The sequence below is a fragment of the Pantherophis guttatus genome, chromosome 14, assembly GCF_059756535.1.
Source record: "Pantherophis guttatus breed Tessera chromosome 14, ASM5975653v1, whole genome shotgun sequence".
NCBI lineage: Eukaryota > Metazoa > Chordata > Lepidosauria > Squamata > Colubridae > Pantherophis > Pantherophis guttatus.
In genome coordinates this window covers 15381184-15403395 of record NC_142076.1, presented here as the reverse complement: position 1 = coordinate 15403395, position 22212 = coordinate 15381184, and the positions used below count along the sequence as shown (strand labels likewise).

The window sequence follows — 22212 nt, the reverse complement described above, 5'->3', positions numbered from 1 at the left end:
TAGATAGATAGATAGATAGATGATAGATAGATAGATAGATAGATAGATAGATAGATAGATAGATAGATAGATAATTGATGGGTGATAGATGATATATAGATAGATGACATGGGGAGAGAGAGACTGATGATAGATAGATAGATAGATAGATAGATAGATGATAGATAGATAGATAGATAGATAGATAGATAGATAGATAGATAGATAATTGATGGGTGATAGATGATATATAGATAGATGACATGGGGAGAGAGAGACTGATGATAGATAGATAGATAGATAGATAGATAGATAGATAGATAGATAGATAGATAGATGATGGATGGAGAGGGAGAGGAGAGAGAATGAATGAATGAATGAATGAATGAATGACTGCATGACTGTAACTTTGTTGCTTGTATCCTTACGATTTATATTGATATTATTTCCTAGTATGATTCGATTGCTTATTTGTAGCCTATGACTATCATTAAGTGTTGTACCTTATGATTCTTGACGAATGTATCTTGTCTTTTTATGTACACTGAGAGCATCTGCACCAAAGACAAATTCCTTGTGTGTCCAATCACACTTGGCCAATAAAGAATTCTGTTCTATTGATGAGAAGCAAAACGTCTTCAAAGAAAAACCACAGTTGGCTCTTGGGGGGTGGGGGAAGCATTTTCAGGCCAACCGTGACCTAGGATGACTGAGAATCTCCATAGACAAATATCGCATTTCTTGTGGTCCCCAACCCCTTCCCGTCCACGCCTATTATGAATCCACGACGGGATTTCATTGTTTCGCAAATCGCCCTTTTGCCGGTTGCCTAAGCTGTCAAAAAGCCACTCCACGAGTCAAGCACCGGTCCGCCCTCCCGATTGGCCGGACGGACGCAGGCCGGCGACCCAATCCCATGCACGTCCCGGGATCGGAAATCCGCCTCTTTCCCCGCCCTCCTCCTCCTTCTTCTCATGCGATTGGCTGAGGCGGGCGGCGCGCGGCGGGCGCGGGCTGCGATTGGCCGGCGGGGCGGATTGTGTTGTCACGGCGATAGGAAGAAGGGGGAAGCAGCTGGTGGGTGCTGCTGAGGCGGCCTCCGCGGCGCTCGCCGCCCCTCAGCTTTGGCTCCTCCTGAGGCGGGGCGGCCGCCGCCATGTTTTGCTACTGTGAGGGGCTGCTGGTGGCCTTCTCGACGGTGGTGCTGGCGACGCTGGTGCTGAGCCGGAGCGCCGCGCTGGCTTGCGCTCTGTCGGGCGGCTTCTACCTGGCGCTGCGTCTCTTCAGCCTGGAGCCCGTCGCCGCGCAGCGCGCCCAGCTGGTGGTGCAGCCCCGCGGGAACCCCGCCCGCATCGCCCACCGTGGCGGCGGCCACGACGCGCCGGAGAACACGCTGGCCGCCATCCGGCAGGTCGGCGCCGGTTGCGTGTCCTGTGTGTGTGTGGATGTTAACGGTGGTGGCGTGTAAAGAGCATGATTGAGGGGTGTTGCACTGGTTGCGTGTTATACGCAGTCGTGTGAGTAGTATATAGTATTGGGTGGGTGGGGGAAGCACTGGGTGGGTGTTTGTGCGCACAGTAGGCATAGTGTAGGTGGGCTGCAAACATCTGGATGGCAGCAAACGGGTATTCCTTGTTGACAACTGATTCCTCTCAGGATGAAGATTAATAGATCTATCTATCATCAGTCTCTCTCTTTCCATCTGTCATCTATAGATCATCTATCACTCATCAATTGTCTGTCTGTCTTCTTACTGTCTGTCTCTATCTCTCTGTCATCTATATCTATATCATCTATCATCCATCAGTTATCTACTATCTATCTATCATCGACCTATCTATATCCATCATCTATCTATCTATCTATCTATCTATCTATCTATCTATCTATCTATCTATCTATCTATCTATCTATCTATCTATCTATCGTCTGTCTCTGTCATCTATATCTATATCATCCATCAGTTATCTACTATCTATTATCAACCTATCTATATCCATCATCTATCTACCTACCTACCTACCTACTGTCTGTCTTGATCTCTCTGTCATCTATATCATCTATCATCTATCAGTTATCTACCAACTATCATCGACCTATCTATATCCATCATCTATCTATCTACCTACCTACCTAATCTATCTATCTACTGTCTGTCTTTATCTCTCTGTCATCTATAACATCTATCATCTTATCAGTTATCTACTATCTATCTATCATCGACCTATTTATATCCATCATCTATCTACCTACCTACCTACCTAATCTATGAATATACACACACACAGACAGACATACACACAATGCATGCCAAATAAAAACACACTGGTCATTCATAGGAATAGAATAGGAATTGGAATTGGAATTGGAATTTTATTGGCCAAATATGATTGGACACACAAGGAATTTGTCGTTGGTGCATACACTCTCAGTGTACATAAAAGAAAAGATATATTTGTCAAGGATCATAAGGTACAACACTTAATGATAGACATAGGGTACAAATAAGCAATCAAATCATATTAGGAATCAGTCAATATAAATCGTAAGGATACAAGCAACAAAGTTACAGTCATAAGTCAGAAGATAGGCAGGTAGGCAATAAATACATCTATTAATTTTCATTGGGAGAAGAACCAGCTGTCAACAAGGATATGTGTGGGTGTGTATTTGCATGTGGTTGTATATTTAATCTGTATTGCTGTATTTATTTGTATACGTCTGGAATGTAAAACATCTGGATGTTAGCCAATAGACACACCTTGTTGACAGCTGGTGTTTCTCCAGATGAAATGTATGCCTGGATATATACATAATATATACAATACATAGAGCATAGTACTATATTATATATACAGATAGTCCTTGATTTATGACAATTGAGCCCAAAATTTATGTTGCTAAGTGAGAAATTTGGTATGTGAGTTTTGCTCCATTTGTTAAGTGAATCACTGCAGTTGTTAAATAAGTAACATGGTTGTTAAGTGACTCTAGCTTCCCTACTGTCTTTGCTTATCTGAAGAGAGTTAAAGGGGATCAAATGGCCCCATGATGCTACAACCGTTATAAATATGAATCAGTTGCCAAGCATCCAACTGTAAATCACGTGACCATGGGCATGCTGCAATGGTCGTAAGTGTGAAAAATGGTCATAAATTACTTTTTTCAGTGCCGTTGTCACTTCAGTCACTAAACAAACTGTTATAAGTCAAGGACTACCTGTCTTACAGTACAATGTACATATACAGTGTACAACTACACACACATACAGTTTAGTGTTAGTACTGTATCTATATTTTATATCTATTGCATGTGTTTATATATATATATTCACACTTATTGTAGATTCTCAACCACAGAAATCCTACTGATTTTGTTATGTAGAAATCACACTTCTGATTTAACTTTAGAGGGATTTAAGTAGTGCAACAGCATGGAGTTTAGAAAGTTATTTAATTTACAATATTTGCTTCTCATTCCTGAAGGATTTGAGGGGCTAGCGGTCAGAAAGAGGAGAGATGGGCCTCCCACTCCCACATTTATTAAATATGATGAATCTTAGGAATGAAGAGGCCTTGATGAATTGAAAACCATTAGAAGCACGTGATTGCAATTAAATGTGTGATAAAGAAAAAGCTAGGTTTGTTTGGTTTGCAAACAAGGGATTAAAGCCTCAAAGAACCTCCTAAACAAGAGGCAGCAAATTAGCATGGGAGATCACCTGCAAATATTGGTGAATCATTAAAGATAATTATAGTAACTGTCTGTTTCCCAAGATAATGTACAGGAGACTTGGATCAGAAGGGAATTTATGACAGAAGCTGTTTACACTGTTTCTTTTCCTAATGGCTGGTAGAAACCAGATTCTAATACTTTTTGAGTAGACTTTGCTGATTTCTGAATGCGAACTCTGCCTTCTTTTGCATTGTTTATTGTATCACTTAATTGCCTGATACGCAATCATAAGGTGTCCCATTCTTTCCTTGTGTTTGCACAACATGGCTGTTCCAGTCAGAACCACTTTAGAGTGGTTAACCCTTGCAGTGGCAGCACCTGGTCACAAATGTTCTGTCAGACGAAAAACAACTATTTTGACAATCTCTAAGCGGCCGCAAAGGAGACCTCCAACCCATCTGAGTGATGTCAAGAATGAAGACAGGGAAAAAATGCCTATCTTCCATCACTGAGCATTCCCTTTGAAGTTTGGGGTTGCAACTTCGATATTCAAAGGATGAAATACTTTAGCTTGAACATTTGTTTTTAGTTGTCCCTGTTGAAATAACATGGATTTGTCAGTAGCTATTTTGCTTAGGCTTCATTGCTTGGGTCTTTGTTTCTCAACCTCAGCAAGTTTAAGATACATGAATAACAAGGCACAAGAACAGTTTTTTTCCGAACGCCATCACTCTGCTAAAATAATTCCCTCAACACTGTCAAACTATTCACTAAGTCTGCATTACTATTAATCTTCTCATTGTTCATATCACCATCTCCTTCCACTTATGACTGCATGACTGTAACCTTGTTGCTGGTATCCTTAAGATTTATATTGACTATTTCCCTATGACTATCATTAAGTGTTGTACCTTATGATTTTTGACGAATGTATCTTTTCTTTTATGTACACTGAGAGTGTATGCACCAAGACAAATTCCTTGTGTGTCCAATCACACTTGGCCAATAAAGAATTCTATTCTATTCTATTCTATTCTATTCTATTCTATTCTATTCTATTCTATTCTATTCTATTCTATTCTATTCTATTCTGTTGTCACAAGGCAAAGTTATCCAATTATACTGAATTAAAAGCACACCTTATTATATATTCTCTTCTGAAAACGTGGATTTTGTTTCTTAAGGCAGCTGAGAATGGAGCCACAGGAGTGGAACTGGATCTTGAATTCACAGCAGATGGAGTTCCTATCCTGATGCACGATGAAACGGTGGACAGGACCACTGATGGCTCTGGTAGTTTACGTCAATTGACATTTGCCGACATTCGACAATTTAATCCAGCTGCTAAACATAGATTATGGTAAGGGAACAACCCCGTCGTTCACTCCCTGAGTCGTGCCCAATTTTACGACCTTATTTGCCACGGTTCTTAAGTGAGTCACACACAGTCCTTAAGCAGATCCAGCTTCCTCCGTTGAATTTGCCAGTTGGGAAGGTCACAAATTATATTCACATGATCCCAGAATGCTGCAACCATCATAAATACATGCTGATTGGCAAGCACCCAAATTTTGATCAAGTGACCATGGGGATGCTGGGACAGTTGTGTGAGGATTGGTTGTAAGTCACTTTTTTCGCTGACGTTCTGATTTCAAACAGTCACTAAACAAATGGTTGTAAGTTGAGGACTACCTGTGCACGTACTTTTTATGGATTGCAACTTGCCAATAGTCATGCCTTCTGGTGCTTAAATGGCTAAATTGTTCAAGGATCTTTAAACAACTTTCAGGAGTTTGTTTTCCTTTTCTACTGGAATATATAACCTGGGATCTTTAGTGGTGGTACAGTACGAATGGGGAAATATTTCCTTTTTTTTTATTGGATACTTTTCTGTTGAAATGCACACCTTTCAAGTGTGGTTATTTTTTTCCTCCAGGAGGGATTATCGTGGGGAAAAAATACCAACCCTAAAAGAAGCTGTTATGGAAAGTTTGCATCATGACCTCATCATCTACTTTGATGTCAAGGGACACGCAGATCAGGTACTCTTTTAACAGCTTTTCCTTTCCTGTGGAGCTCTTCCATTCGACAAAACGTTCTGACGATAACAAACAAGGTGATTTTTTTAATACTATTTTTTTATTCATGGTGCTAAAGTAATGACTAGATAAAGGTTTTCTCAGAAATGCTTTTTCTCTAATTCAGAGAGAAAATCCATAGTTTAAGGAAGGGGCAGAGAACTGGTAGACTTTGTTTTCCTAAAGGCATTTATTAACAGCAAAAAAATTTCTGATAATATAAATTGTACGAAGATACTAATCTTTATGTTGAGTTACTCTCCCCTCGCACCAGTAAGTAGAGGCTGTGCCACTAACAATGCTCTTTTTCAGTCCTGTTATTTGAAAAAAATCAAGAGTGAGGTTAAAAGCTTGTTCATTGACTCTAGGGCTGAATTCTGAGTCTTTCCCCGAATCTGTGTCTTTTCAATTAAACTAAGTTGTTGTTTTGGAAAGCAACTTTTCCATGTACATTAGTACATTCTGCTGCATTCACCTGCCTTGGTGTGTATTCTTTTTTCCAAAACACAAATTATTTTGCACTCTGCGCGTGCCACTTTAATTAGTAACATCTGCTACACAAGAATTCCCTCCAGTAGCTGAAACGCACACACACACACAAAATCCTGTCTTTTGTCCAATATTATTATTTTTTAAATGCCATTTTCTTTTTACTGGCAGGCGGTTGCAACCTTGACACAACTCTACCTAGAATATCCACGGCTGTACAACACCAGTGTGGTTTGCTCGTTTATGCCAGATGTTGTCTATAAGGTGAAGATTTCAAAGAGTTACTAATATCTCATAATTTGGTGACATGATGATAGGAAGTTTCTGAGTAGGCTTGGTGTTATACAAGATGCACAAAATGTTATCTTATGAACAGGGAAGCATATGCTACTTATTTTTTAGAGCAGGGGTCCCCAAACTTGGCAGCTTTCAGACTTGTGGACTTTAACTCCCAGACTTCTGGCAATTGAAGTCCACAAGTTTTAAAGAGCCTTGATAGTACAGGGGTTTAGTGCACCCTGTTATTAACACAGCTGCCTGCAATTTCTGCTGGTTCGAATCTCGCCAAGGCTCAAGGTTGACTCAGCCTTCCATCCTTTCTAAGGTAGGTAAAATGAGGACCCAGATTGTGGGGGCAATAAGCTGACTTTGTATAAATATACAAAAGGATGAAGGCTATTGCTTAACGCATTGTAAGCCGCCCTGAGTCTCCGGAGAAGGGCGGCATATAAATCAAATTAAAAAAAAAAAAAAAGCTGCCAAGTTTGAAGGCCTCTGTTTTAGAGCCTTAACATAGTCTAGTTTATTTTAACATACTCAATAAACTGTGGGCCTTCCCTATATTGGAAAGTCAGTGTAAGAAGAGTTCATTGGATTAAGCGTAAGGGTTGATCAAATTGGTGTTTTGCATTGGCTGAAGGGTGGAGAAATGTGTTTGTCTCGGTGCTTTTTAATGCTTGTGTGTTCAGTTTATAACACCAATGCCCTGCTTCATCTCTCTGAGGGAAGAGTGAGTAATAGGTAACTTTCTGTATGCAATCATCCTCTTTCAATGACCCCATAATCCCTTGTGGGATGGAGTCTGAGCAACTGAATAGAGCTGAGTGTTTACTGGCCGGATGCCTTTCCTGTCTCCAATATGGAGTTACATTCAGCAGATATATTGTCATTGTGCCGAGAGAGAGAAATATCTGCCTCTACCTAGGATCGAACTCACAGCCTCCTGATTGTGAGGCAAGAGCTCCACTTCTAGGCCACCGCAGTATGCAATAGGTGGGATGTTTGTGTTTTAAAGCGTGTATGCATTGACCGAACTGCTCGTCTTCAGATGTCCTATTAAAGGCTGAAGCATTTCTGAACAAGATCTGTTCAATTTGGAAGCAGATGCTCACGGGGAAAAATCAGTGGGATATCAAAGTTTTGGACTGTAATTTATTTATTTTATTTATTTATTAAACTTGCATGCCACCTTTCTCCGAAGACTCAAGGTGGCTTACAATGCATTTAAAAACCATATATAAAACATTAAAAGTTAAACCATTAAAAACAATTAAAACCCATTCACACCATTCATGGCCGGATCTTGCCAAATTGCAGCAGCGAGAGCAATGGCCCCAGGCCTGCCGGAAGAGCCAGATCTTCACCGCTTTCCGGAAGGCCAATAGGGTGGGGATGGTCTGGACCTCAGGAGGTAACTGGTTCCAGAGAGCCGGGGCAGCCACAGAGAAGGCCCTCCCCCGCGGGCCCACCAGCCGGCACTGTTTAGCTGACGGGACCCGGAGGAGATCAACTCTGTGGGATCTTACCGGTCGCTAGGAGCTATGCGGTAGAAGGCAGTCTCGAAGATACTCTGGCCCTGAGCCATGTAGGGCTTTAAAGGTAATAACCAACACCTTGAATTGTGACCGGAGACCAATAGGGAGCCAGTGCAGCTCGCGGAGAATTGGTGTAATGTGGGTGTACCTTGGTGCACCCACGACAGCTCTCGCGGCTGCGTTCTGGACCAACTGTAGTCTCCGAACACTTTTCAAGGGTAGCCCCATGTAGAGCGCGTTGCAATAATCTAACCGTGAGGTGACAAGGGCATGAGTGACCATGAGGAGAGCCTCCCAATCCAAGTAGGGTCGCAATTGGAATGCAAAGCAAGGTGGATCTTCCTACAACCCATGATTTGCAGTTTGATTCTCACGACCTCCCAAAATGCCAGAATGTAGGCATCGTTAAACCTCCTGTATTATAACCTCATTAAGCTATCGGGATGCCTGCGTTGAGCTTCGTGTGATTTGGTCTTTTAGATGAAACAAGCTGACAGAAATGTCATAACAGCTCTGACCCACCGACCCTGGAGCTTCAGTCACTTCGGGGACGGGAAGCCTCGCTTTACAGTTCTTTGGAAACACTATTTGTCTATGGCCCTCGATGTTATCATGGACTGGAGCATGCACAACTTCCTCTGGCATTTATGTGGCGTTTCTGTTTTCCTGATGCAGAAAAATTATGTTTCGCAGTAAGTTGAAGAGCATCCTTGAGTTTCACCAGTCTGTGGCTGCTAGAGTTCTTTGACGGGGATTGCATGGAGAAAAGCTGGTGTCACATTTATAAAATAATGGGGAATATTGGGATCCGTAGAGAGCTTTCTCTGGACGAATCCCAAATTTAAATGGCTTTTAATCCTGAGGAACATTAGATCTACAATGAACTTTTTCTGGACGAATCCCAAATTTAAATGGCTTTTAATCCTGAGGAACATTGGATCTACAATGAGCTTTTTTTGGATGAATCCCAAATTTAAATGGCTCTAATTGCCTTTTGAGGTTTTTAAAGGAGGAAAGAACTGTATCAGAGCAGCAAAGCGGCTATAGAAACATTTTTAAAATAAGCCAGAATGCAGCTACTTATCCCGTAATTATTTTTGCCTTCTTTCTTTTAGGGACTACGTAAATCGTTGGTCCTCTAAAGGGGTACACGTTGTCGCCTGGACCGTCAACACACTTGCCGAAAAAATGTATTACGAAAATGTTCTCCAGACCACCTATATAACCGACAGCTTACTAGAGGATTGCGACCCTCACTACTAGCTTGATCTTCAACTGCCAATTGGCTTCCTTAGGCAGACTGGAGTTCAGTGGGACTTTATGATTTTATTTCACGAAGGCTGCATCACTTCCCTCAGGGGAAGGAAAACGATTACATTTCAGGTTGCACCAAATTCCTTCCCCTTTTTTTTTGCTGGGATTGAGATTTCTCACGACTATCCCTTTTCCTCCAAGAAAGACTCGGCATTTTTAGTCAAATAGATACATGCAGCTTAAACAGGAAAAAAAAAAAACCCGATATGCTACAAGGTAGGCAGAATTAAGAGGGTTGGGAAATGAACTTTTTGGAAAACTCATGAATGCTCCATTTTTCCCCTGGACTTTCCCTGGCCTCTGCTGTGCCAGCAGTGGTTGGGCAGTTTCCCAGAAGTAAATCCTCTAAATCAGAAATGGTTTCAAGGCGTTCTGGAGTGGGGGATCCAAGTTGCTTAACGCATTGTAAGACGCCATGAGTCTCCAGAGAATGGCGGCATATAAATCAAATTTAAAAAAAAAAAAAAAGTTATGGCAGCGCTGAATGAACGGTGGTTACAACCGATCCTCGGAGGTCCAGCCATCAAAGCGTTCCCACAGTCCCACAAATGCAATCTGGGTAGTTGGCAACCAGTTTGCCCTTACAGCCAGTTGCAGCGCCCCGCATTCACATGATCACTGTTGCAACCTTCTCTGCCAGCTTCCCCAGAAAGTCAGTGGGGAAACCAGCAGAGAGGATTGCAAGTTACCGAGATAGGTTTCCCACGCCTATGCGCCCTCCCTGCCCCCTTGTGCCACGCCAACCATTTGTTCACCTTCCCCAACTGGCACTATACCTCATCCGCACCCCTTCACATCCTTACCTCACCAACTCATATACCCTTCCTGACCCGTGCTATGCTTCTCATGTACCTCATCACACCTTCCTCCATGCCATCAAGACACTCCCCTCCCCCCCTTGCTCCTTTTTTCTCCTTCCCAGCAGCAGCCATTTACTCCTCTGGGCCTTGTAACTTCCTGCCAGCTTCCCTACTGACTTTGGTTGTGGGAAACCAACAGGAAGTTGCCTTACCTAATGACCCTGGGATTCAGTTAACGACGACAATCAGGAGAGCAGGGATTGCCATTGCTAAGCGATGCGGTGGCACTTTACAGCTGCATCGCTTAGCGGCAGAAATTCTGGCCCCAACTGCTATTGTAAGTCGAGGACTACCTGTAGTGGAATACTTCCAACTAGTGTGCAAGTACTTTCTCTCTCCCACTCATAAATTCAAGGGCCAGTTTTGATAATGCAGTTAATCTCTTCATCAATACGTAGCAAGGCAATGTGCAATATATTCTGATGTGATCGGGCATTTAATGAAAGCTGGGAGTGGGAGCTTTTCACAGCTGCCAGGGCTAGGATGATAAAAGTGAGGTGCATTTATTGCAGGTTTAAGAGTTAGCTTTCGTTGAAGCTTGCATTTCTAACTTGAAAGAAACTTTTACATTGCGTCTGTTCACAGAAACCTGAAACAGTTGTCTGGATTGCATTTTTCTTCAGTCAGTCCAGTCTTTTCAGAATTGAGATTTGCCCAAAATCGAAAGAATGCCAATTATTTGTAAGGATTGTTTCCATCAGGATTGAAAGTGTCACTCTGTAAAACATCACTTGTCTTAAAGATTACAGCAATAAAGGTTTTTTAAAACAACGTTTTGGATCACTGCTGTAATGGAAACCACTACTAGAAAAAAAGGGAAAAACGGGGATAAATTATCTCACGTATTCTGGTTATGTGATCATCTGAAAATGTGACACTAAAATGTTACACTAGTGCAAAAACTGCTGCCTTAAGCTTTTGCAGTCAAGCACAAATAAAATTCTTGCTATTTCTTACAAAAATTCTTAAGCGGTCTCTCACTATGATAATTTGGATGGAGCAGAAACGGGCACTTAGCAACTGCCATTCATTTTGTTCTCAAATAAAAGGTTATTTATCATCAATTGATTTAAAGTGCAGCTGCTAGGCAAAATATATACTTGTACTTCCAATATTCAGTTCCCCCCATACATCACTAACCACTGTTTAAACTGAAATGAGCTGTAAATCTGTTTCTGCCTTTCACCATGCTGCTATACATGGATTTTTTTAAAAAAAAAAATCAATGTTTCTTTTATTCTCTGTACTGTACAAATCTCTATAATTTCTGTAAAATAAAAAATTCTGAGAAAGAAATAAATGTGGAGAGAAAATAATGATGTTTAAGGGATTATTCCTGGTGGTTATATTACCCTATCAGATTTCCATGATAAAATTAATGTAGCCTATACATTATAAGTTTTGGTGAGGTCTGGAAAGAGATTCTTGTCATAAGGAATAATTTGGTGCCTTCATTTTCTGAAGTGATAATAAAGTAAAGCCTCATCAAATATAAAACTGCCCAGTAATTTTATTAAAAATTTCTCATTTTTATAAGAGTTCTGTCGGTTCCTACAAATACCTTATTTGTGCAAATAGCAAAATTATAGATAAAAAGTGCTTGGTGGGACGTGTGTATTACTTCATTCTTTACTTCCACTTCAAGCTTTCTTCATCTTCCATTTCCCATTCAGCCTCTTGTCTGGCTCTCAAAGCCAAAACCAGAGCATCAGATACTCCAGGATTCCGGGTTATTTCGCCAGCCTCTGTTACAAGCAAAAGGAAGAAAACTGATGTAATGTAGTTTAGAATAACAGAATTGGAAGGGATCTTGGAGGTCCAACCCCTTGCTCAGGCAGAAGACCTTATGCCATTTCAGACAAAAGGTTATCCCCAGGCTCCCCCTGGGGTGCACCCGGAGGCTCCAGCTGGTCCAGAACGTGGCCGCGCGGGGGATTATGGGGGCGACAAGGCGCTCCCATGTGACACCTCTCCTGCGCGAGCTGCACTGGCTCCCGGTGGTCTTCCGGGTGCGCTTCAAGGTGTTGGTGACCACCTTTAAAGCGCTCCATGGCTTAGGGCCGGGGTACTTACGAGACCGCCTTCTGCCACCAATAGCCTCCCACCGGCCAGTACGCTCACACAGAGTGGGCCTCCTCAGGGTGCCGTCCACCAGACAATGTCGGCTGGCGACCCCCAGGGGGAGAGCCTTCTCTGTGATGGCGCCCACCCTCTGGAACAACCTTCCCCCAGAGTTACGTACAATAACAGACCTCCGGATTTTTCGTCGGGCCCTGAAAACCTATTTATTTCAACTAGCTGGGCTGGCTGGAGTTAAATTTTAAATTGATTTTAAATTGGGTTGTTTTAATTTATGGCCAAAATATTTAATTATTTTAATACTGTTTTTTAAATTTTGTATGCTCTGTTTTTACTTTGGCTGTGCACCGCCCTGAGTCCTATTTGGAGAAGGGCGGTATAGAAATGGAAACAAATAAATAAAATAAATCCTTATTAAAAAACTCCAGTGATAAGAGCACCCACAACTTCTGGAAGCAAGTTGTTCCATTGATTAATTGTTCTCACTGTTAGGAAATTTCTCCTTAGTTCTAGGTTGCTTCTCTCCTTGATTAGTTTCCATCCGTTGCTTCTTGTCTTTATCTTCTGGTGCTTTGGAGAATAGCTTGACCCTCTCATCTTTGTGGCAGCGTATCCATGTTCCTAATAGTCCCTTTAGGGTGTCTTCTCCCAAAGCACACCAAAATGCCACCCTCATTGAACACCCAATTCTCCTGCCCCAGATGTCCATGCAGTTATATGGCCACATGGTCAGTGAAATCACCCTGATTTCTAAAGAGGTTGATTTTTTTTTTTTATTTAACATCTGTAGATATGGGGAAGCCAGGATCTGCTACCAAAGTTTGATTTTTGCCACCAAATTTCAGTGGCACAAAATGGAATGCTCTGGGCTTTATCTCAACTCTTTTATAGAAGGCTACATGAATAGGTTTCTTTTTCCCATCCCACAAACCAAGTATCAAGAGAAGCTTTGTTGACTTGGGACTTCCCTTCAGCCTCTTTCTACACATCTGATTGTATCACTTCCCCTTCCAGACAAAACTAAAGATGAACCTTGTGTCAAGCTTGACTTCCGGTGACTACAGAGTTACCTGACCAAGTAAGTTCCTTTCTACTAACCGTGTTTTGACTTTCTAATCTAGCCTGTGGTCATAATAACTAGCACTAACCATAGTTTACTTAACTTTTTGAGATAAGCAGCACCAACTAAGCACTGATCATGCATGTTTTCAATTTAGCATGTTGAAATTAACTTTTGATGAAAAAGATCTCAAGCACTCATTGTTTAGGATGCTTGATACAACTCTTCTGCCTAACACTTAATACTTACCAGGATTAAAGGTGGCCATTGCAGGGTGTCTAACAGACTGAAAAAGGAGACAATCATAAACTTTGATTAGAAATACAGAGCACTATTTTAAACATTATAAAGCAGCTATATTTATCAAACCAAACATCTGATGTTTATCCCAGTAGTACTCATTCATACTACTGATTTAAAGACTGCTAATAAAACTCCAATGTGTTAACAACATAATTTTCTAGGGGAAATTAAGTTAGCTTTTTGTTAGTATCAAATTCATGATGGGGCTTATTACTTATTACTTATTACACTGAACACTTCCCATGCCACAACCTTCTACATCAATTAGTTGACTTGCTAATCAGTTAAAAGAATGAGGCTAATGCACCCTGCCAAGAAAAGTGCGTATAATCAAGGCTATGGTGTTCCCAGTTGCAATGGATGGCTGTGAAAGTTGGACCATAAGAAAGGCTGAGCGCCAAAGAATTGAGGCCTTTGAATGATGGTGCTAGAGAAGACTCCTGCGAGTCCCTTGGACTGCAAAGCAATCAAACCGGTCAGGCCTAGAGGCGATCAACTCTGACTGCTCTTTAGAAGGTCAGATCCTGAAGAGGAAACTCAAATACTTTGGCCACCTAATGAGAAGGAAGGACTCACTGGAGAAGGGCAAAGGAAGGGGACGACAGAGAATGAGGTGGCTGGATGGAGTCACTGAAGCAGTCGGCGTGAACTTAAATGGACTCCAGAGGATGGTAGAGGACGGGAAGGCCTGGAGGAACGTTGTCCATGGGGTCGCAATGGGTCGGACACGACTTCACAATTAACAACAACAATGCTCTTCAGGCAACTAAAGCAATGATCACAATTGTTGAGCCATTTGGAGGTACAGAGGTTAAAAGTGTTTACATAAGGTACATGGCAATGCATAAAGACACAAATTCACCCAAAAAATCCTCCAAACTTTCTGGGTTTTGCTATCCTGCAAAAGGAAGGAGTGCAGAAGAACTCTAGAGTTCACCTCTCCTCAAAGGTCCCTGCCCTGTAAACCTCATTTCTTCTTGTGTTCCTTCTCTGGCCTGCTGCCTTCCTCAATCTTGCTCTTTAGGTGGGTCAGTAGCATGGCCATGGGGTGAAAATTAAGGAAGTTGTGGTCCAACCCATCTAGAAAGTATCAAACTGAAGAAGGCTGGGCCAAGAACTATCAGAAGCCCAGTGTTGTGAAGAAATGAAGTTTCCATTTGGTGAAGAGACATTGCTAAGGACATTTATGGTTCAACCATCTTCAGAGAGGTATCCTTCAGATTTCTATCTTCTCCAAACATCATAATATAGCCCGGATGTGTCAAACAATATGGCCAAGGTTGATAAAGTATAATGGGAGGTGAAGTCCAATCTATCTACAGGACAGCATGGAAGAGTTGGCAACTGCAATTTGAATGCTTTTATGTAAAGGAAAGAACTCCAAAGTTTGCTCACACCACATCCTCAACTGCACCTGCTATTACCTCAGTAGAAGACTCATTATCTTCGGTCCATAAAAAGGGCTCCACACAGCTGGGCAGCAAAACAGAGTTTTGCTCCTTAGGCAGCTGGTTCACAGACAAGTCCCTCTGGAAGATGAATCAAAATTTGGCTTACTTTCTGCTCTTGATCAGCATTGCTTGTGGCCAATTATATACCCACCCTCAACTTCTCGTAACAAATTTATTGTGGTCATACAACCTTCACCCAAAGCATGCTACAAGCTGTATTTCGCAGGCCTGAGACCTTGTTTTAGCAAAACAATTCGGAGAGACAAACTTGGCTTCAGAAAGAACCAATCACAGTCCATTTCCAAGCTGTGTTTCCAGGTAGTCTAACAACAGCATGCTGATAATGTTAACAGTAGTGTTTTGTTTGCTCCAAAGAGCCTATCATAATAACCATGTTTATCTTGGCCTGAATATTAGCTTGACTAAATGGCTGCATCATGCTTCTTTCTTTCAAGTAGATGGCTTGAATTCCTTTTGGGATTTATTATTGGGCCTTGGCTAGTTCTTGGCTTTGGTGACTCATCCTAAACCAACTTTATCCCCAGATGTGCTTCCTTCAGTTAATTCTTTGATCCAGGCTGAGACTGTTTGGTCAAGCTGTTTAGCTTCTAAATTTCAAGACTCAGATAAATCTGTACCCAACTAGTGCAGTTGACTGAACTAGTCAACCAAGGCATTCTTCCCCAAATCCAGAACTAGTTAAACACACTAATTGAATTAGTTAAACTAGTTAGACCACAGTAATGGCATTATGTAGAGCATATGCACCAAAAATAAATTCCTAGTGTGTCCAATCACACTTGGCCAATAAAGAATTCCTATTCTATTCTATTCTATTCTATTCTATTCTATTCTATTCTATTCTATTCTATTCTATTCTATTCTATTCTATTCTATTCTATTCTTGTTTTAGATTAAAATCATATTGGAACAATTCAATCATAATTTTCCCCCGCCTTCTTCCCTAACCTTTGGGTTAGTTAGAAATTCAGCGATTTCCCACTGCTTAAAGGGTAGGGCGAATAAAGTTCTAGGTATACCTAGAACTGCAGAGAACATTATTCTTGCCAACCAAAAGACTTAAACACAAAACATGAATATGGAAACGTATGTTCTCTCCCCGCTCCCTCCCAACAATTGGTGAATGGTCTTTTCCAATCTGCAGTTTTCCAGATAAAAATGAATATCTTGGACTGGTTCACACATGCTAAGCCATTACAGAGTTTGCCTGATATGGGCTTACCGTATTTTTCGGGGTATAAATGCACTGAAGTATAAGACGCACCTTAGTTTTTGGGGAGGAAAATAGGGGGAAAAAAATGCTGCCTACCAGGTATTCATCTGGCTAGCGTTCTTAGACTGGTCAGCTTCAGCACATTAGTTCTCTGGTTTTGAGCGCTGTTTTTTTATCCCCTGGTTGGGGATAAAAAACAGCTTCTAAAGCACAGCTGATCCTCGGAGAGAGAAGCAATGAGAAAAGCAGGCGAAGCGCGGAAGATCACTTCACTTGCTAGCGCCTCGTTAGGGCTGAAAAAAAGCTTCGAAAAAAGTTACATTCGGAGTATAAGACGCACCCAAATTTTCAGTCTTCTTTAGGAGAGGGAAGTGCGTCTATACTCCGAAAAATACGGTAGTCAGTAAGGTTTATGAGGCATAGCTTAACAGCTTAGCATGTTGGTGTATTCCAGCCAATTGTGCTTTTTCAGTAAACCATTATTAAGCAACCAGCATAAGCAATGGATACATCCGGTCTTCAAAAGGTTAAATCTGTAAAACTAACCTCCGGCTGCCTTCTCAAAGATGGCAACTTAGAAGCTTGAAGCGCCCGTAATTTATTCAGTAGAAACATTTTGTCCTTGCCTGCCTATAAAAATCAAGAAACACTCAAATAAGAAGGGATGGTGAGTTAGATGAATTAATTTGATATTTTACTTTAGAAAGTTAGCAGCAACAGTAGTCAAAGGCTTTTCTTGAAAACGAGCCCTTCCTTTGCTTTATTAATTAAATACAATTCTACTACGTCGCAGTCAGAAAAATACTGTTGGTGGCTTACATTGACTCCTAAGCTTCTACAATGTAGTCTGAAATTCAAATAAAACTTCATTAATAACCATAAAAACTGCCCTACCTCAAAACAAGAAATGTAATAAAAAAAATAAAATTATAGATATTTTGCAATCTGTTCTAAATAGCAAATACATATGTATCTTAGAGCAAGATGTTAGAAAGCCTTCCAACCCAAAATTAAACTTTCCCAAGTTTAGCTTTGAACCGTGATGGCGCAGTGGTTAGAATGCAGTATGGCAGGCTAATTCTGCCAACTGCCAGCAGTTCGATTTTCACTGACTCAAGGTTGACTCAAGCCTTCCATTCTTCTGAGGTCAGTAAATAGAGGATCCAGATTGTTTGGGGCAATATGCTGACTCTGTATACCGCTTAGAAAGGGCTGTAAAGCGGTATATAAGTCTAAGTGCTATTGCTACTACTGAGAGGACACTGTCTAGCCCTGTGATCCTCAAAGAGTGATTTGTAGATCATTAAGTGATCTACATTTTTCCACATTGTTTGGTATTAAACATATAATTAGTTTAAAAACATTTTTAAAGGGAGGAAATAATAAGGAATAAACATATAGCAATAGCAATAGCACTTAAACTTATATACCGCTTCATAGTGCTTTTACAGCCCTCTCTAAGCGGTTTACAGAGTCAGCCTGTTGCCCCCAATAATCTGGGTCCTCATTTTACCCACCTCGGAAGGATGCGGTTTGCGATCAGCTGAAGTAGCCTGCAGTACTACATTCTAACCACTGCGCCACCTCGGCTCATGCAACTAAAGGATTATTTTATTTGCCAAAAAAGCCAAAACTACCATGTTCTTAAAGATAAAAACATAGGAAGAAAGTCTTTGTTAACTGGGTGATCCCTGGAATTTGCGAAGTTTTCTATTTAGTGACCCTAGTTGCAGAAATTTTGAGAAACATTGGTCTAGTCTCTGCTGAAGACCTTCAGTGATAAAGCACCCACCACATCCCTTTATAGAAGCAGCTACTGCAGTCAAATCTCTCAAATTGTTTCTCCGGATATTCAACAATGAGCTACCTGTGAGAGATGACTAGGCTGAGCACAAGGGAGAGGTCAAGCATGTCATCAGTCCCTTCACACCTGCCAGAGATCGAAGTCCAGCCCCCCTTGAATTCCTTTCTATTCTTATCCCACGCTAATTTCCCTTGACCGTTAGTAATTCAGATTCTTGATAAGCTTACAGTAAATCTTTATACCCATTTGAACTGCCCGAACTCCTAATTTCCCTGGTGTTTGACACTGCCCTCCTGTAATTTAAGCTAGTTTGACTAGATCCCACTATCTAAGAGTGACGGGATTTCTCTGAGAAAATACTTACATTAGCAATTTGCTCTTGTAGCAGTTTAACCATTGTTTTTCGTCCCTTGATGATTTGCAAGAAAAAGTATATGAACATCCTAAAACAGAATCAGGAATGGAGAATTACTGTTGGCCAATAAATTGTGTTCCATATTCTTATTCAGTGTTGATTTTTTTTTTTTTTAAAAAAAGAGCAATTTCTCAGCCAAGATCCCAAACTATGCTACCAGACAGAATAAAGCAATAAAGTCGAATATTTGTAGCTCAGGGTTGAAATGAGGAGTCCTTGTTGCTCTCTGAGCTTGGTTGTTTCCTTGCCAAAATTTCATTACCCAAACTAGGTAACGGCTCCTCCTTTCAACCCTGAGCTACAAATATTCGACTTTATTGGTACCCATATGGGAATCAAAGATTTCAAAAAGCACACAGATGGGAAAAATTTGCTTGTAAGTACAGTTCCACCAAGGAACAATTTTTCTTCCACTGATGATATTAACTAGTTGGGTAATGAAATGTCTGCAAGAAAAGAACCAAGAGAGCACCGATGACTCCTCAGACAGAAAAACCCTTACTAGTTTTTTTAGGGCACATATTTTATACAAGTCCTGCATTATTAAAAGAGTCCCTTTAACAAATGGGTCGCCTTCCTTCTCCATCCCACCTCTTCTTTTTTTTCTTTCTTTCAATGGGAAACTTACAGCACAATGATTGAAAGGATGAAGAAGAAATGGGTGCTCTCAATTAAGTTGTGATAGATCCACACTACCCATCCTGAGCTCGGGGAAGAAGTCAAGTCTGAGATCCAGCCAGAGATAGCTTCAAAGGGAGCTGTTAGACCTCGGAAAGGGCCACATACTTCTGAAGGCTTCCGTCTTGGAAAATAAAGAGAGAGAGAGAGAGAAAGGACAGGTTCCTTTTATGCAAACATAAGTCAGTTTAGAAGTTTGTTGAAGGGAAAACTCAGAAAACTCTTGATACTGGGCAGTATCAGAGGCAGCACTGGGCATCTGCAGGTCCCTGAGAAGATCTGCGAATCTTGAGATCTCTTAATCAGTGGAACGATGTAATGATTTACAACAGTGGTGGGTTCCTCCCGGTTTGGCCAAGCCGGTAGCAGTGACAATATGACGTCACAGTGGTTCACTTAACCACTGTGGCAAGAAAGGTCCTAAAATGGAGCAAAGCTCACTTAGCAATAGAAATTTTGAGCTCGGTTGTGGTCGTAAATTGAGGATTATCCATAAACAAAAACAAAATGGAGTTATTTTGAGTTTCTTTCTCACACTTTCCCTTCTCAGGGAAATAAACCAATGACCAGCTGCATCTTGCCCAAGAGTTCTCCAAAACCTGGGCTGAAATGTCAAACAAGACCCTGAAGCGACTTGAAAAAGGGTGGACCCAAAGAGCTTCTGACCTCCAGACGGTGACGGCCACGACTGAGAGGACTCCCGTGAAAGATGGGAAAAAGAGCAGGAAGACAAAAATTGTGTTCATCTGGGACCCTCGCCAAGCTTTGCGTGGAGGCTGGCAGTTCTGCAGCAGGCTGATCTGGAGGAACAAGGCAGAGAGATCACAGGCAGATCAACAGGTTGACTCACAAGGACTCACATTGCACCTGTGTATGGGTTGCCTGTGTATGGTTTACTGCAGAGGTGAAATGCTCCCGGTTCGGACTGGATCACCCAATCCGGTAGCGATGGAGGCGGGATCATTGGTTGCCCTCTCCCCTCTTTGGAAGAGCTTTATAGCTCCCGCTGCCAAAACATTCTTAACGATCCATCTCGTCCTGGGCACCTTTTTTTTTTAACTTTTACCATCTGGCAGACGGTACAGGACAATAAGGACACAAGGACAAATAGGCTGAAAAACAGCTTCTATCCCAGAGCAGTAACTATATTGGATTCTACTGTATAATGCAATATTAATGCAATATCAGGGGTTTTCAATTCAATTGTATAGAATGTGAGGGATGTGCATTTGTGTTTTATTTTTATAGTTAATACATTATTTTAATTTTTGTCATTCACATTTCATTCTATTGCTCCTCTCACATCCTTTCTTTAAGTATCCTATTTGACTATTTCTTTGATATTAGTGCTTTCATATTAGATATATTCTTGTCCTGCAATGAGTTGTCCCACAGTGAGTTGGCTGTGGCGGGTTGATCAGGATGAGTTGGCTATGGCGAGTTGTTGTCGACCCAACTGCCTGAGTCCTGATCATGCCTCATCCTTGTGCAGTTCCAGATCTGTTGTGGTCCGCCAGCAGCCCACGGAGCTAGCAGCAGAGTCAGATAGTGAGGAGGCTGGGGAGGAACATGGGCCAGTCCTGGAGTCTGGGGAAGGCCCGGACGAGGGCTCTGCATCGGAGGCAGAAACGGGGCCAGGGCAATCTGGGAGTGATGCACGGACTCCGGAGCTTCCAGAGGCAGACAGCAGAGAGGCAGAGGAATAGGAGGAGCCTGTTCCTAGTGCGCGCATGCGCAGAGCTGCCAGAAGGCAAGAGCAGCTAAAGCAAATGGGACGACTTGGGAGTATGGCCAGGAGATGATTGGCCCCTCCCATAAGGCTTAAAAGAGCAGCAACGGCTCTTGGACTCTTTGTAGGAAAGCAACGTTGCTTAATCTGTTTCCAGTCAGCGTCTCTTGTTTCTGAACTTCGTGGGGCTTTGCCAAGAAAGGCCTTTGGTAGGGTGCCAAAGAAGATAAAGGTTTGTGATAAGTCCGAAGGGCTTTTTTTTAAGGATTTATTTTGGAATTAATTAACTAAGCTGGGAATGAAGTAATTCCCAGCTGTTATAATAAAATAGGTTTGTTTAAAACTAAATTGTGTCTGGTAATGCCTAATTTATTTATTTATTTATTTATTTATTAGATTTTTATACCGCCCGCTCTCCCGAAGGACTCGGGGCGGTGAACAGCCAAAGTTAAAAACATACAATATAAACAATTAAAATACGTTTAAAACAGAATTAAATCTAAAATGGCTCCCCAATTTAAAATGCCTTACCCATACTCCTATAAAAAGACGAATTTAAAATTTAAAAATTTAAAATTTCCACATTTAAAAAGGGGGAAGATTTAGGCCAGGCCAGCTTGATAAAATAGAAAGGTCTTAAGCGCGCAGCGGAAGGTGCGCAGATCCGGGATCCTACGTATCTCCGGGGGGAGCTCGTTCCAAATCGTAGGTGCCCCCACAGAGAAGGCTCTCCCCCTAGGGGCCGCCAGTCGACATTGTTTGGCCGACGGCACCCGGAGGAGCCCCTCTCTATGGGAGCGTACTGGCCGGTGGGAGGCTATTGGTGGTAGCAGGCGGTCCCGTAAATAACCAGGTCCTAAGCCATGGAGCGCTTTGAAGGTGATAACCAGAACCTTGAAGCGCACTCGGAAGACCACCGGGAGCCAGTGCAGCTCGCGCAGGAGAGGTGTCACATGGGAACTCCATGTCGCTCCCATCACCACCCGCGCGGCCGCACTCTTTGATTCACTCACTAATTGAGCCTAGGTCACAACAGGATCATCCCGTTGAACAAACGGCAGCGGATCTGTGGGTTTATGTGCAATCTGTAACAGTAAATGGCTTGAGGGAGAACAATGCAATTAAGGCTGGCCAGGTTTTTAAAAAAAAAATCACAAAAAGCAGCCTAACCTTTTTCACACAAATTATTATGAAAAACGTTATCATCTGGATGGCAGGAAGCAGAGGGGCGAAGAAGATTCCAATCCTGA

At 41.9% G+C, this 22212-nt stretch overlaps 2 protein-coding genes across 4 annotated transcripts in view; one reads left to right on the top strand and one right to left on the bottom strand.

The window, feature by feature from the left end:
• The first annotated feature begins 1008 nt into the window (after positions 1–1008).
• On the top strand, positions 1009–11509 carry GDE1 (glycerophosphodiester phosphodiesterase 1). Of its 2 annotated transcripts, none has more exons than XM_034426243.3 (6): positions 1009–1390; positions 4839–5014; positions 5591–5696; positions 6393–6485; positions 8516–8727; positions 9151–11509. In XM_034426243.3, exons 1-6 carry the CDS (start codon positions 1136–1138, stop codon positions 9296–9298), a joined length of 990 nt encoding a protein of 329 aa, XP_034282134.1. In that variant the 5' UTR covers positions 1009–1135; the 3' UTR covers positions 9299–11509. The 2 variants fall into 2 exon arrangements, with proteins under 2 accessions (XP_034282134.1, XP_060548897.1); XM_060692914.2 differs by having other exon boundaries at positions 1010–1390; positions 4843–5014.
• A 192-nt stretch (positions 11510–11701) lies between these two features.
• Positions 11702–22212, bottom strand: part of TMC5 (transmembrane channel like 5) — a 33983-nt gene continuing 23472 nt past the window's right edge. For both annotated transcript variants that reach the window (XM_034426240.3, XM_034426242.3), the window contains 8 exons: positions 22133–22208; positions 19900–20033; positions 19184–19357; positions 18505–18583; positions 16883–16966; positions 15076–15180; positions 13598–13634; positions 11702–11954 (listed from right to left, as the gene is read on the bottom strand). In XM_034426240.3, coding sequence (XP_034282131.2) covers positions 11839–11954; positions 13598–13634; positions 15076–15180; positions 16883–16966; positions 18505–18583; positions 19184–19357; positions 19900–20033; positions 22133–22208 — 805 coding nt within the window. In that variant the 3' untranslated portion in view covers positions 11702–11838. The remainder of the gene's footprint in view (positions 11955–13597; positions 13635–15075; positions 15181–16882; positions 16967–18504; positions 18584–19183; positions 19358–19899; positions 20034–22132; positions 22209–22212) is intronic.